Below are 16,714 nucleotides of genomic sequence, written 5' to 3'. Positions count from 1 at the left end.
AGAACTTGAATATTTTCTGTTTTGATGGTGGATGGCAAAATTCTTTTGACGTTATTTAGTTTAAAACAACATTAATCCGTTAACTGTTGGTAATCGGATGACACTGTTGTCACTCCGTTAGTCACTTTTGCTCGTAGGATAAAATTTTTGATGTGGTTTATGAAGCTTGCCAGCATAACAGTGCTTTTCTTTCAAAGTCACTGGAAACTTCTAGTTTTAGTTAAAAAAATCACCTGCAGTGACCTGGATCCCAAATGGATTTTAATGTAACTTGCATCAACACATAAAGATTTTTTATGAACGAAATATTCCCTTTGATGGATACAACTTTTATTAATGGTAATAATCAATTCAAAAAATGAAGAAAACATACTGCTAGGACATTCCAGGTCACTAGCTTAGTATTACTGTGGCACGACTACACCTGGCTTCGAAGTTCTGACCGGGGGATTTGAATCATTGACGCTGGTATGATCACCGAAAGGTTCAATTCTCTCCTTTCTAAAAGATAGAAAGAATCCTTTTACACATTCCAATACTGTCAAAAACAATCCCAACAAGTAAAAGAGGCAAGCCTGCAGATTTCTGCAGGTATTATAGAAGCATGCAGTGCAATAAAATATTTTTTCTTCTTCTTCTTGGGATGATGCGTCATGCACTCCGCTTCCTGCATAATCAATTCAAAAAATGAACAAAGCATACTGCTAGGACTTTCCAGGTCACTAGCTTAGTATTGCTGTGGCGCGACTACACCTGGCTTCGAAGTTCTGACCGGGGGATTTGAATCATTGACGCTGGTATGATCACCGAAAGGTTCAATTCTCTCCTTTCTAAAAGATAGAAAGAATCCTTTTACATATTCCCATACGGTCAAAAACAATCCCAACAAGTAAAAGAGGCAAGCCTGCAGATTTCTGCAGGTATTATAGAAGCATGCAGTGCAATAAAATATTTTTTCTTCTTCTTGTCGGGATGATGCGTCATGCACTCCGCTTCCTGCCAGGTTAGTGAAAATGTTAGTGGACAACATAGTCACATAGGTGTACACTATTAGCCTGCAATCCTCTTCAAACAATAAAAGATTAACAGATACTCAATAATTCAAAATAGATGCTTGACCCCTTACCCATTTCAGTATGAGATAGGTTTACCCACTCATGAGGCTGCAAGTTAGATTCCGAGGACTTGATAAGCTCAATAAGGGCTTTATTCACCTGCCAAATAACAAACCAAAACTCAATCACACATATGTTTGGAAATATTTGTTTCCAAAAGTTCTAAGATTATAGGCATTTCCAGCTTGATCTTCCATCCTGATGTTTTTCAAAAACTACCACAATCATATTTAGAACACACTTTAATTTTTTAATTTTAAGATTGCTGATATTCCAGATTCGTCTTCTAAGGTCAAAGTTAGCATTAAATTCAGACTAGTACTCCTAGAAACTAATCTTTCACTGTCTCACTTTACAGTTTTTCAAAGTAAAACTGCCTGTTTCTGTCTGCAATGAATGTAATTTGGATTAAAATTATGTACAGGGTTCATGATCAGAAATAACCTGCAGGATCATGCTGGATTTAAAAAAAAATATATAATTGTTGACAGACTCCTTCGTGATCTTAACCTCCCTTCGATGTCATATGTTTAATGCTGATAAATTCCTTCAGATAAAAGAGAAAAACAGCTTTTGGAACAGCATTGACTAACTAAAACAGAACTTGAATTTGTAAATGAATCCTCCAAAGACCATGAACCAACTAGAATATGTTGAGGTCTTCTTGTCCTCATTCAGTATGAAAATTGCTGACCCATTCACTGAACATTAGCAACACCAATATAATTTATGAGCCGACTGAAGTAGACTTTGTTCTTCTTTTCCTAACATGCTTTACAAATGTCCTATTTGTTTGGATGGTTGAATCGGCAAAATTAGATCCGACTAACATAAAATATTGCATTATGTTTGCAATGCATAGATCTCTTGGTTCACATCTATTTTCAGTTTGAGTGGTCAGTTCTGATGGGCTTTCTTGTATCCAATGATATGCACACCCCTCGTAATCATTTTTTACAATTAATTTCATGGGATATCATTGAGCATTTCCACATCATTTGAAACTCTGGCTTTAATATAGAAGCTAAGTAACAGGACACCTCCAAACAGGGCCCATGTCATCTATCCTACGTGTTGGACGCCAATACGTGAAGACAGTGCTCAACACATGTTTGGCATGTGTCCTATTCACAAGACACATACCAAATGTTGAATTTTCTACAAGGTTCCACAGTAGAAGCCAATCTTCTGATCTGATGATTACTACCAAATAATCTTCATTCGGTTTATTTTATGCCCCTGATATTATTGAGTCAATTATACACAGAATATTTCAACAGTAATGCAGTGAAAACAGTAAGATCATAAAGAGACAGCCATGCACAATAGAGACAACAAAATTTACCCTGGGAAACCCAAACTTGGGAGAAAACCAACAACTTTTCTTCTAGGAGAAATTGTCCTTCAGCAAGGTTCACAATTACAAATTATCTTAGAAATCTGTGCCAAAATCCAAGTCCAAATACCAGTCAAACCTGGTCAAAATTCCAGCTAGTCAAACTGCCCAAAACAGAGAAGTCAATGCTGGTCAACAGTCAAGCTTGGTCAAACTTCAGAAAACTTTGGTCAATTCATCCTCTAATCTGCTCCTTTCTGCAGCTGCTTCAGAAGATATGTTGTTGTGTGTGAGAGGTCGAAATGAGAATGTCTCTTTGTGTATTTATACTTGTCAAATGGGTGGGTTGAATCAAGGATCACACCGTTTCATGGTGGGGCTGACTTGACAGTTCAGAGCCTACATGGACCCCAAAAATTAAACTTTTTATTTTAATTTCCAAAATTTCCCTAGGCCCACTTAGGAGGCCTCTTGGCATGCGGGAATACCTCCCGATGCCACACAAAAATCAACACCAAACACGTGTCAGACACATGCCCTCACCATGTTGCCCGTAAAAGAGGCATGCACCCCATAAAAGCACGTTTTCCTTTTCACTTGAGCTCATTTCACTCAACATATTGGATGTGTCAGACGTTGTGGACTGCAGCTGAGGGTTAGAAGGGATTCCAAGTGTTGTGAAAGTGGATTTGTCCACCAATCTTCAAGTTTTTTTCTTACAGTAGTCCATTGTCTTCCTCATTTCACATAAACCATGGCTCAATCATCAAGGTCAAATAGAAAAAGTCGAAGGAAAGGGAGGAATGCCCCCACTGATGTTGTCCCACCTCCATTTTGTTCAGGGTTTGCTAGTGTTGCATCTGCTAAAAGTGGGGCTGCAATAATAGCTTCAAATGCTCAACAAAACATTGTTTTAACAAGACAATAGGCTAAAGAGAAATCGAATTTGTATCATGTTCATGTAAAATTCTAAATGTTTTTAGTTTCTAAATTCTAAAAAAAATTGAATCTTTGCCTATATTTCATATTTGTATGTGTATTTTATATATATATATATATATATATAACAAATTTGTGTATTTAATGTGTCTTCCATGTCCTGTTTTCGAGGTCTTTGTGTCTTGTGTTGGACACTCATATTTCCGTGTCTTTTGTGTCTTGTGTCATTGTGTCATGTGACTTAGTGTCTAAGGCATTCAGCTTAATTACATATAAGGAAGCGACTCTTTTGATATGTAAAATATGATCACATAGTTGCCAACCTCCAGGACAATGTGCATGAAAACAAGCAATAAAGAATTTAAACTGGGAATCATTAATATGATTATTACTTCTCATGGCCATAACAATCCATTGCTATCGAGGTACAATCATGGTATAAATTTGTGAATTTATTCATACTCAATCAAACATCCTGCCAACCTAAAAATTCACCCGGACTCCAATTGACACTAGCTAGTAACAGAACATCAGTCATAAAGAGTTTAGGAGCATTGGTGTTTCCATAACTTTACTATCATAGGAGCTCATGTTTTGCAACGTCAAAGAGGGTAAAAACTGATTAACGTTTCCACAAGGGGCTTTGAACAGAAAAAGGTTCCATCTTGAGCTCTATTGAAAATGGCCGAATATTTGTACAATAGGAAAAAATAAAGGACAATATGTGTAGTCCTTTTAAGTAATGGTAAGAGTTTTGAAACAAATAATATAGTAACAAAGTCCAAATATATAAATAGAATAAGAAAATTATGACGTTTATACAATGATTATTGTGTATCTCTGAATTTTATTTAGAAATGTCAATGGCAATCATAGATTAGGAACACTTCTTCAGGTCTTGAAAAATATACTACATGGTAACAAACTTCAAACATACAGACAACAAGGGGAAATTTCAAACTTATGAGCTAACAGCATTATTACCATCTGTTCTTGTTAGTTTTAAGTTTAACCAGAGAGACTACAGCCATTGTAACATAGATATACCTCTTCAGGTCTTTCATTACTGACTAAATGACCACCATGGAACTCAATCATCCTTGCCACTGGGTACAACTTCTTTGCAATTTTCCTGGCATGTCGTACTTGCGCAATAATATCATGTCTACACAAGTAAAAGCAGCTTGTCAAATATTAATAATTGAATGCCTATCACAATAAGGGGAGTAACCAATTACATGTGTAAAAAGGATACCTATAGAAAAGGATGTTTCCCTTTATTGGATATTTAAAACGTGCAGAAAGTCAATACAGATGGTAAATTACCCCACAACTTTTTTCCACGTTTTCTATTAATATTAATTATACTTTTATTATAATTTTAAAAATTCATCCACTCATCATCCAAAAATGTTTTGTGGGGTGGGAGGGGAGGTGGGTGGTGGAGAAGGAGGGGCAACATTTATGACAAGTAAATACCATAGTTTTGATATTCATCGGTATTATTTTAGATATTAGTCATCCCCCCGCCAATCTGGTATAAGAATGTTTGTTATAGAATGTATCTTTGTTTCTTCATGACATTTGGATTCAGTATGCATGTGTATATAATTATCTGCTTTTTCCTCTATTTTTTGTTAGCATGATTGTTGAGTCGTTTTAAAAATATAGACATGCAACTTAAGTAATACAAATAATGAACAAAAATATGTTAAACAAAATACTGTCATTTCTTGTCTAATAACTGTTTCTCTATTCTAAATGCATCTGTGGCTAATCTAAACTAAGATAACAAAGATGATCAGAATCCAGATACTACCAAAAATTTTATGTTCAAGAAAGCCCTACAGAACGTATACTGAGACAATGTGTCAAATAATTTATGAACTTGTAAGAAGTGAAATCCTGGATTGTTGATTATGTTGCATTTACAATAACTGGGAAAGGCCTTTATCTTCTAACCTCTGAATTAAGTCTGGGACTTCAGAATCGATAAGGTATATGATATTGAAGAAGACAACAATTTGATTGAATACTACAAAAATGTCATAAAGGATATATCACTCGATGTTCATGTCACTTTCATTTCTTTAACACCATATAATTTCATCCAAGTTTTATTAGCATGGTTTCTCACATATCATGAAAACATGGGAACTTTGAGTATTATAAAAGAGTAAGATTTGACAACCTTCCATGGATAACTGCAACAAGAAACCCAGAGTTTCGGACTATCTCACATTCCCTGGATGTGATGTGATGTGTCCAACACGCATTAATGTGGCCCTCAAAGCCATACTTTTGCTGCATGCCACTAGTTGATATATTTTTCACATACTCCTGCAAGCAAGTACACACCAATTCTTAGAATTCGATTCAACAGAAAGATCATATAAGGTCACTAGCAACAACAAATACGGAGCTTTTCCTTTCAACTAAACGTGTGCTACAGATGCCTCTGGCTAATAGATCCTTTGCTTCCAAAGGAAAGATGAGTAGTCTGCAGTTACATCATTCTTTCGCAATTTTTCATCCCATATATAGGGAGAAAAATATTCTTTACAGAATAGTAAATGTCACCTATTAGAAGTTAACTTTCAGATGATATAAGAGAACCCTATTGGTTAATATCTGCTATGATGCTATCTCATATCTTCCTATGTCTATGTGATGCAAAGGGCTTAAAATATTCAGCAATGAAAAGATTTTAGTTGCCTGGAAGTTCTTTCAAATAAAGTCTTCGATATCAAGCTTAAATGTTTGATAGCATCTTCCCTCACTCCAATACTAACCAATGTTGCAAACATCCTGATAACATCCCAATTTTATCACGAAATCACAATTTTTTGGCCTAGCTGATGTTTGTCAATTTTTACCGGTATTTTGGTGGTATCTTAATTTCACCAATGTTTGCTGATTTTTACCAATATTATTTTTATTTTTACGATTTTTTGGTTTTCTGGACCCTTGCCAATTTTATCTCGATGCCGATGTTTGCAACATTGATACTAACATCATCAACAGTATTAGTATCACGCCTTATGGGCCCTCTCTAGTTTCGGGTCATTATCTATGTGATGTATTACAAGCTATTACTATAGTAGCATATCCCTATGGTTGGATTTGGTTTCACCTAATGACGACTCTACTCTTGCCATCTATGCCTGATGTATATTGTGAATAATCCCACATGGATTACAATGAGATAAAGATGGTTTATGAGGTATTGCCTGCACCATAGTTATAGGAGACCTAGTGAAGTTTGGGTAAACCCAAAGCAAGTCAGTTCAGACTAGACTCAACACACTTGACCAAACCCAATTTGACCTAGAAGACCCTCACTATCACCATTTCATTTGTGAGAAAGAGAGATTAAGAACATTTCATGTGTGAGAGAGATTGAGAGGGTTTAAGCTTGAAGAGCTTGTGGGAGATTGTTGGAGCTTGCAAACTTGGGAGATTGAAGGGAGATTGTTGGAGAGCCAAAGAGGTAGGGTCTAATCCCATCCTTTTTTTTCCAAGTAACATTTGTGTAAAAATATGTTGAATGTTCAATGGATCTAGAATTTAGATGTTCTTCTCTTCTCATACTCTTTCCCACTCCTCCCTGATTTTATTGTAAGCAATAATCTCAACCTTCAACAAACATGACGGGTATATGGCTTATAGCTTAGTCTTATCTTGTTGGTTCCATTTTTTGCTATGATGATGAGGTTGGGAAGTAGTAGAAGAAGACATGATGAAGATGATAAAAAAGTGGGTAGTGGTGGAGGATACCCTCAAGAAGAGGAGTACCAAGAGGAAGAGGAGGAGGAGGATAATGGGAGTGAAAATGATGGAAAGAAAACCAGGGTAGACCAAACACCCTTGTGGAAATATGTCACATGGCTTGGAGGAGGGAAGGGGGTGGAAACACTAAATTTGTATGCCCCCATTGCAATGCTACTTACACAAGTTCATATACCCATGCTAGAAAGCATCTATGGGGGAAAATGGCATGGGATGGGAATAAACAAATAGGAATCAAAACCTACACAAATGTGTCAACACAACAAAGAACCAAATATATAAGGGAAGAGGACCTAGCACAATAACAATAAAAAAGATCAAAGGTGGAACATGACACCACTAGCACACATAGAGCAACGACAAGGACTCCATCAGAATCCAACCATGGTAGTGGATTTTCAACCACAGGCGCAAACATCCCTGTAAGGTGTAAAACAATATTAGAACTCCTTGACCAAGGTTGTAGGGATGACATGGATACAAAAAATTTCTAGCTTCTCTATGCATGTGCATACCATTCAATGTTCTTCGCTCACTTTATTGGCATGAAATGGTTGTTGCCATCAATTATGCCCCTAAAGGATACAAGAGCCCTGGATATGACAAAGCTAGAACTGTGGGACTTGATCGGGAAAAAGCCAAAACAAAAAATGTTTTGGGTAAATTCACAATCTCTTGGAATGAATATGGGGTATCCATTGTATGTGATGGTTGAATAAATGTAAAAGGAAAGCCATTGATAAGTGTTCTTGGTGTGTCTACTACTGGTGCAATTTTCCTTTCATTTCACGGCTGCTCAGATAGGTTTAAGATCGACATCAACATTGCAGAACCATTATTTCAAACAATTGAAAGTATTGGGCCATACAATGTCATCCAAGTCATCACTGATAATGCTTCTAATTGTAAGGCAACATGAGTAGTTATAGAGGATAGATACTCCAACATATTTTGGTCTGGGTGTTTGGTTCATACAATGAACCTTTTGATGCATGATATTATTAAGATAAAGGAACCTCAATACAAAATGAATTGGTTCATTGTACAAGAAAGGCAAGAAAATGATAAGATTCATTACCAATCATAGCAATACCCATGGCCTTTTCTGTAGTCACTCAAGGTTGGAGCTATTGAAGATAGCAAAGACTAGATTTGCTAGCTATTACCTCACCTTCACACGCCTTTTGAAGGAAAGAGAGGCATTGGATAGCATGACATCAAGTGAATCATGGCAAATATTAAAGGATAGGGTTACAACAACATCTAACAAGGAAGATTTTAATAGGTGGAGGACATCGTTCTTGATGGTCAATTTTGTATAGGTGTGAGGAATGTTTTGTAGTTCACCAAGCCCATTTATAACATAATTCGTTTTGCAGATACAGATGCGGCAATGATTGGGGAGGTGTATAAGCAATTGGATAACATGCTAGGGCAAATAAAAGATATTGTTGAGCCGAAAGATCCCATCTTGTATGATCATATTCACAAACATGTGGTCAAAAGGTGGGATAATCTTAATGTTCCACTCCATGCCTTGGCATATGTCCTTACACCAAAATACTACTCTCCATTTTGGTTTGCCCAACCTGCACCAAGGGGCGGGGTTAGGAGAAAACCCCATGCAGTTCCAAAGGTACAAAATGGGTATATGACCGCATTAGACAAGTTGGTTCCTGACAGGGAGGAGTGTGCCAGATTGTGTGGAGAATTAAGCAAATACTTCAGTCAAATTGGAGTGTTTGGTTCTTTGCATGCTATTGATGATAGAGATAGAATGGATCCTATTAAGTGGTGAAACATTTATGCCATATGGCTCCAGGGGCCTTTGGCAAAATTGGCAGTTAAAGTGCATTGTAATTTGTGGGTGCTCAACCGCTGCTGCCACTCAGCTGGGCTCGTGACTCGTCTTGGACGTGAATCGAGGCTCCAAGTTCCAACAGCTTTCCTTTAGGACCCAGGTTAGTAATGGTTGAGGAATGTCTAGTTTTGGTCTTTGGTTTTGTTGTGTTTAAGTCTGTGCTAGCAAATCCTCCATTAAATTCGCCAATGATTGAGATTCAACAAACTTTGAATTCTTTTAAATAATTTTTTAAAAATAAATTTGAACACAAAAATGAAGCAGAGTGCACTTGAATTTGACTCCTGACTGCTCTAATATGGGAGTTCTTGGTAGTATTTTGTTGAGTCTGGACTCTGCAACAGACTTAGGAGCCTCAACATCAAGATTCTAGACTCCTACCACACCTTTTGGGTGTTTTTGAAGCCAAAGAGGCATTGTTTTTGCATTTTGCACTTAGACATGTTATCGTGCTAGTTAATTTATGCCATTACATCATTCATTCACCATGTTATTAGTATTTTGAGTCAGGAGCATCGTTCTTACCTCAATAGATCATGTCACAAGAGTTGTGTGTCTGAAATGATAAAGCCCCAAAAACATCAAGTACTGTTGTTATTAGAGAAGTGATAGGACAGCAGACTTATAACATTCAGTATGAGCCAAACTATGTTAGTTTAATGTGCATTCTTAACAATGAGAAATAGAGATTTAAAGTGCTCAGGGTATGAAATGTTCCCAAGAAATAGTGATCGATCTCATACACCAACACTATCTAGAAATTCACTGAAAAAATCAGTATTTAGGGCATACTTCTCACTGTGTTCTAGAGTAAATTATACCCATGAAATGGTGATTCAATGTGAAAGGACAGTGAGCAATTTAACCAGTGTTTGAAGTATGTTTAGCATAGATAATGTTATAAAGAAAATGGCCCATCCTATGCATCAAGAGTACTCAGGAAACATAGCACTTGTATTCATTTACTGGTGTGTTTGGGACAGTTCACTGTCAATGAAAGTTCACAGATTTAGAATATCCCACAGTGATGAAAACAGAAGCAATTGCACAACTATCCAATCATCACAGAGAAATTAAACAGTTGAGCCTACAATTTATTAAATTGATAGGTCAATAAACTCTTCTAGATATGTGGAAAGGGCCCACTTCTAGATATGAAGTAAGAGATATTTGTTAATTCTGATAATTCAGTGTGGAATGCATCTTAAATGATGGTTGATGGGTGTCTATATAGGTTGTTTCTGGAGGATTCTAATGAGCTGATTCTTAAGATCTCCATAGTGCCATGTTTCTTTATTATATCTGCTATGTCTGCTATCATATGATATACAGAGATAATTTTGTCTGTATCCTTTTGTCTAATGTTGTTAGGTTGTATTCAATGGATTGAGATTGATGTCTATGGGTGCTTTTAAATTACTTGCAGAATTTTGTCCTTATTGTTGGTTTGTATATGAATTGGACATATATTTATGTTCATTGCGTTAGACACTCATCATTGGTAAGACATTAAAGACCATACAATGCCTTTTTGGTCTCTTCGTTGATTAGGTTTCCTTTTTCTGGATAACATACTGATCGTCACATAGTGAATAATGACCTCATTGATCTCATGCATATGCCACAGTAACTATATGTCTTTTTCATTTTACTTAGTTTTAATGTATTAAAACTTACTACCAATATATCAGGGCATAAGAAGATCTCTGAATACATTTTCAAGATTTTAGAGGAAGCTATTCTTTAAGTTCGAGAAGCAAATGTGGTCCAAGTTGTAACTGATAGTGCTTCAAATTGTGTGGGAGCAAGAAAGACGGTCATTGATAAATACAAAAGGATATACTGGACACCTTGTGCTACTCATTGCCTTGACTTATTGTTGCATGACTTGGCAAAATTTCCATGGATTAATGAGATAGATAAGAAGGCGAAACAAATTTCTCACTTCATATGTAACCATCAACTCACGTTGAGCTTGTATAGGAGTAAACATCTAGAGAGCTGCTAAGGCTTTGTGACACCAGGTTCGCTACATATTACATTACTCTCAAAAGATAAGTTGAAGAAAAATCAAGTATAAGAGGTGTTTTTTGCACCAGTGAGTCGGAAACTCTCCCCTTTCAAAGGAAGTTAAAGGAAAGGAGTTGGAATAGGTGATTTTAGGGAATGCTTTTTGGGACAATGCTACGAAGGTCTTGTTACCGTTCAAACTAGCAGGGGTCCTAGGAGGGGATCCTAAAAGGGAAATTGGTAGGTCAAGGGAAACAATGGAGAGATAACCCATTGTCACCTCAGCTAAGAATCCTTGCTCTTTACGAACTTTCACCGATGGGAGGAGACCCGGTATAAAGGGAATCAAAAGATGAGTAGGTCAATGAAGGATAAGGAGTGATTCCAAAGGCCTATTCACAAGAAAGACTCAACTGTATGCTTTGCTTGCTCGGGAAGCAATGTGATAGACTCTCTAACAAGGGCTAAGAGGGTCTTTGAGGTTAGGGTTTGAGAGTATATTTTATCAAGGAAGCCCCTAGAATCAAAAGGCCCTATGAATGCTTGGCTTCTAAGTGATCTTTGTGGAATTGGATTCAACAAGTTGCGGGACCACAAAGGGCCAAGTGGACCCAAAATTAGGTCAAGGGTATGGAGTTGATCAACTAAGGATGTACTTGACCTAATTAGGGAAGGGAAGAGGATCAAGGAAAGAATCTTCTTTTGATGATTTAATGCAATGATCCTAATGAGGACACCAGCCAAGGGAAAACTAGGGCAAGAAATGGTCCCTTAGCTAGGGCTTGCTATATCTCGAGATCCCACCGTCGGATTTGCTTCAAATTTGGAGGGCCTCTAGAGCAAACCTCAGCGTAGTTGTGGAACAAAAATCGTTGGATGACTATATTGTGAGATAATTGATGCCCTAGGTGACCTATGTAGGCTAGGCCTAGAAAAGGAGGGAGGTGAAAAAAAATAAGTGTTCAAAATGATCACCAATGGGGATTAGTGCCTTGTCCTTTGGGAGAGATGGAGTAAAGAAGAATTTATGGTTTCGGAAAAGGAGCCTTCAACAACTTCGCATGGCATTTATAGCATGAGAACAACTGCTGCAAGGACTTTATATTCCGGTTTGCAATAACTGATGATTTATCGAGATGTATTTAACATAAATCATATCTAGGAACATTCACTCATTCATACATGGCCCATGACATGATGCAACGCTATAAAGAACAAAAATTCCCACAATTTCATATAGAGCAGCAGTAAATTTCAGACTTGTATAGCGAAAATCCCAACAACATTCATGTGACAAAAGTAAATGACAAGAATAAGCATTAAAAGAGTACTTACATGTATAAAAGAGTATATCCAATCATCAAATTATGCCAATAATGAAGCTCCAAGACAAGAGAGAGATATCCAAACATCAAAATTCATCCATAACATCCAAACTCGTCCTCCAAAAGGGATAGCGAAAATTTCACAAGAGCAAATAACCCAATCCAAGTGATGATGATCAAAATGAATCATCTCACTTCTATTTATACACTCTCTAATGAATTCGATTTAGCTAAATTGGCCTAATTGAGCCCCTAAAATAAAATAATGTGCATAATAACAATAATTTTGGTGACAAGCCCACCAAATAGCTCAATAATACATGGATAACCCTCTCAATAGGGCCAAATGATCAATAAAGTGAGTCATTGGGCCTTTGAGGAGGCCTGATGAAGTACAAGGGATGCCATGATGTAGAAATGGACTCCAAACATAGTGGACAAGGGGTTAGCCCCTTGGTTTTCAAACAAGAACCTGTGGTGCTCCCAAGTGGGTTTGGGGGCACAAGGACATCCTCATGGGTCTCCAAATGGATCAAATATGCATGTAGACCATCTGTAAGGGTTGGAGTAATGACATAAGCACTCCCTCTGCAACAGGAGGCATCCTGGAATTTGTCAAGTGTATGGTGCAACTGTGGAGCCGGTTGGGCATGGTAGACCAGGGGCATCATCCTCATCCAAAAGGTGGAACACGAGCAATCAATGAACAATGCTAGAGATCCATGAAGTAATCTGCTATGGTGGAGGCCCATGGCTCTCAACGCCCACCCTACAAGTGTCAATGTGGCCCTATGGAGGGCTAGAGCCCCATATAGGGAAGACCAAGCCCCAAATGAAGACCCACTTGCAATCCTGCATAAGATCCAATGCATCCCCTTGCCATCCAATACAACAAATCATTAGAATAATCGAGTAATAATGCTTACAAATCATTGGATCAATGGGGCACTTCATGGTGACATGCCCTTCCATGGTGGGCTTTGGCATATACAAGTGTCTCGAAGCTCAATAGGGGTTAACCAAGGACCCTATTAGGTGGTTTCAACCTCTAAAGGGAGTTGGCATGTCCATGGTACATCCTTTAAGAGGTAGGTGGCAAATGATATAATAATGGAATGGAGTGGGGATCAAGGGAATCATCCAGACCACATGTTAAGGTGCAAGGGTAGCTATAATAAGGGAAGCCCACACCTGGGTATATGAGTGTAGTATGTTGAATTTCCAGGATCTTGGGTCTAGGTTAGAATCTTAAAATCTCTGACGCTACCAAACCAAGAATCTCAAGAAGAACTACTTTGCCCGCGGAAAATATAAAGCAGTAAATCACATATGCACAAGTATACACAATTTTTAACAAATATTGTACAATAATGTACAACCCAATCTTCGTTATATTAAACCAAATCTGAATAATACAACAGTATACAAGATACAATGACAATTTTCGCTGCAGCTTCTATGTCGTATTTTGTCCTGCTGGTCCTTCACTCTCGTACTACTCACTAGCTACCCCTTAGTCCTTCAAAGGACAACACATCGAGACTCTAGGAGGGCTGCCACCTAACACTGCTGCAAGTCACTTCTGTTGCATGTACACGGGTTGATCCAATCTATTCTCTAGGCTGGCTAATACCTGAGCTCCAATCCTCCTTCTAGTAGTCTCTTTCATCCATCAAAGAGCTACTCATAAGGCTCCAAACTTCACCCAATCTTCAACTATCTTTGTCACTTCAAGACTGCTAGTCTAGGGCTACTTTGGGTAGCCAACACACTGCCCTCCACCAGATCAATGACACCCAATACTTCACTGCAAGTTCTGCTCCTAGGATGGACTTTTGACCTCCACAAAAAGTCCTCCAAATGGCACCCACAGGCTACTAAACTCTGTCCACACTAGGACACGATCCCCAACATCAAATCAACCCAAAACACATCATAACATACCTCTGTTTTAGGACTGTTCTTCTGCAATATAAGTTTGGTCCTGGTTAGGGCTGAATACACACTGATGTAGCTCCTTATTCCACCTTCTAGACTTCCTCCAACGCTGCGGTCTAGCTGTCCCAAGTTCCTTGTGTTTAGGACTGCCTCCTAGGAAGAGTTTAGGCCTCCCAGCCCTCTCCTTTCTACCCAGAATTACTCCAGACCTTTGCGACACCCTTCAACAGTCTTCAACACACCTTAATAGGCCTCTCAGCCCCCCTGCAATGGAACAATCTCTGCGGCCCTCAAACAGAAGCACCACACAACAATTCCACACCTCCAAACAACCCTTAAACCCTCTCTTTTACTGTGGCCTACTCCTGCAATTAGCTCAGACCTATGGTGAAGAATAACCCTGCCCAAAACAACCCTAATCCTCCACACTTTGTCCTCCTTTGCTTGTGGCCAGTTCATAGATGAAATGATGACTTGATTTGATGTTCTTGGATGCTAAAATGACTCACACGACTCTAATTTATATCCTTTCATGTGGCTCCAACGAATTCTTGAGGGCTTGTCTAGCTGTCATAATGTCTCCAACTACTAGGCTGACCTTGACCAAGCCCACACATCTTCAAAAATTCATATCTCAAGTTCTAGAGCTCCGATTTGAGTAATCTTCGAAGCGTTGGAATTGCCACACCAAGCTCTATCACCTCAAATTTTCTCATGCTCAAATTCTTCATGGTTTTGGCCCAAATACCGACGAGTACAAAGCCCCATGCTTAGGTTCCAAGCCCACAAGTGACTCTTGTGGTGCTTTGCCCCCCAAACCCTGAACCCTAGGGCTTGGAGTACCTCCCAAGCTACTCAAAATGAACATAGAAGGGAGAAAATTGTGGTACATGAGTTACCCTGGCCTTTGTTTTCCCACCCTTCTTCATATGCCTTTTACCTTTGATTGCTTTTTCTTCATAACTGCTTGGGGCTCCAGGGGATGGAGAGCATGATGTGTAACATGTAACAGTGGATACCCCATTAAGGTGAGGCAGTTCATCGCCCACTAGGGGTTGGGACAATCATGGGTTCTTTAATGATGGAGGGGGCCTATCTAGGACCCATAGGAACCAGGGTGATGGCCATAGATAAAGGGTAGAGCTCATGCTTGGCTTTTGCCCATGTACTAAATTTGTATGTCCCGACCATCTTTTGCATTTTGTGGTACATTTCCTGTTGAGAGTGGCCAAATTATGCTTTTTATTTTCTTTCTAGCTGCATCAACCTCTAGGACATCATTCCAGGCCCGACCCAAGGTGTGGACAAGGGGAGGGGGAGGCTAACCTTGTGTGGACCCAGTGGACACATGTGGACCCAGATGGGAAAAGAGATGAATGGGGCTCAAATGAGTGGAAAGGGTGTAATGTAGGTGGTGTCGAGAAGCGGGACCACACAACCAAAATTGGGATTTCCCATGTAGCACCAACCCTAAAGCTAATGTTCAGTGAAGGAGATTCCATGGGACTAGGATACAAGGGTAACCATGAAATCGGGCAATGGAGACAAGAATACAAACCTGACTCACTCTTTCTGTCGAATCACCCCACCAGTTCATGCCCAAAAGTGCCCAGGACAAGTAAGGAAAATTACTCAACTATACCAATGAAAAGCCATACCTTTGGGGTCAAGAGGCCCACCTTCAAACATACATTCATAATAGATGGGCGAGAGACCACATGGTTGGCTCAGGTGGCAGAGAAAATGGCACATCGAGCTATCTAGCGGCTGCAAGGGGTTGTTGGCTGTCGACTGAGGACCATCTAGGAGAAAATTTTTCTCCCGTATACACTACCCACAGGTGGCCGGTAATAGGTCTTAAAAGCATGTGAACCAATTATTGATATGCTTCGCATGGTTGATAGTGATACCCCTTCCATGGGTTTTGTTTATGAGGGAATGGATCGTGCCAAGGAATCCATTGCAAAATATTTTAATAACGAGGAAAATGAGTACATTGCAATATGGGAGGTGATCGATGAAAGATAGTGTTGATTTGGGGTAGCATCGGATGTGCTCTAACCACGAAACTTGGTGGAGAGGCTAAAGCACATGAGATCTCCAAGACCCAGAAATGGTTTTGGCAGAATCTAACCAATTTGGGAGATATTAAAATAATTAATATTTTTAATGGAGTCCTAGTCTAAACTTAGGGAAAATAAAATATCAATGTGAATTAATATAAAACTGAGTTAGAGTGGTCCAAAAGTCATGGATCCAGCCAGATCTAATCTTAGCCGTTGATTAGGGACTTAATCTCGACCGTTGAATTGTCAACAAAAAAAGTATAAGAGGAGGCTTGAGGGTCACTTGGAGAACACACCGAGTTGATCAAGAAATCGATTTTCTGGGGCAGGGCTTC

The 16,714-nt window shown here is 38.7% G+C and overlaps 1 protein-coding gene across 1 annotated transcript in view; it reads right to left on the bottom strand.

The window, feature by feature from the left end:
- Positions 1-313: 313 nt before the first annotated feature.
- The window catches only part of LOC149205969 (alpha/beta-Hydrolases superfamily protein), a 217,051-nt gene continuing 200,650 nt past the window's right edge, over positions 314-16,714 (bottom strand). Inside the window, exons 10-13 of the mRNA XM_089397554.1 lie at positions 5,582-5,730; positions 4,438-4,555; positions 1,127-1,214; positions 314-996 (exon numbers count right to left, since the gene is read on the bottom strand). Coding sequence (XP_089253680.1) covers positions 728-996; positions 1,127-1,214; positions 4,438-4,555; positions 5,582-5,730 — 624 coding nt within the window. The 3' untranslated portion in view covers positions 314-727. The remainder of the gene's footprint in view (positions 997-1,126; positions 1,215-4,437; positions 4,556-5,581; positions 5,731-16,714) is intronic.

The sequence above is a fragment of the Pinus tabuliformis genome, chromosome 1_2 (assembly GCF_031772625.1).
Source record: "Pinus tabuliformis cultivar Carrire ecotype Pingquan chromosome 1_2, CPIR1, whole genome shotgun sequence".
NCBI lineage: Eukaryota > Viridiplantae > Streptophyta > Pinopsida > Pinales > Pinaceae > Pinus > Pinus tabuliformis.
This window is presented reverse-complemented; position numbering and strand designations above follow the sequence as displayed.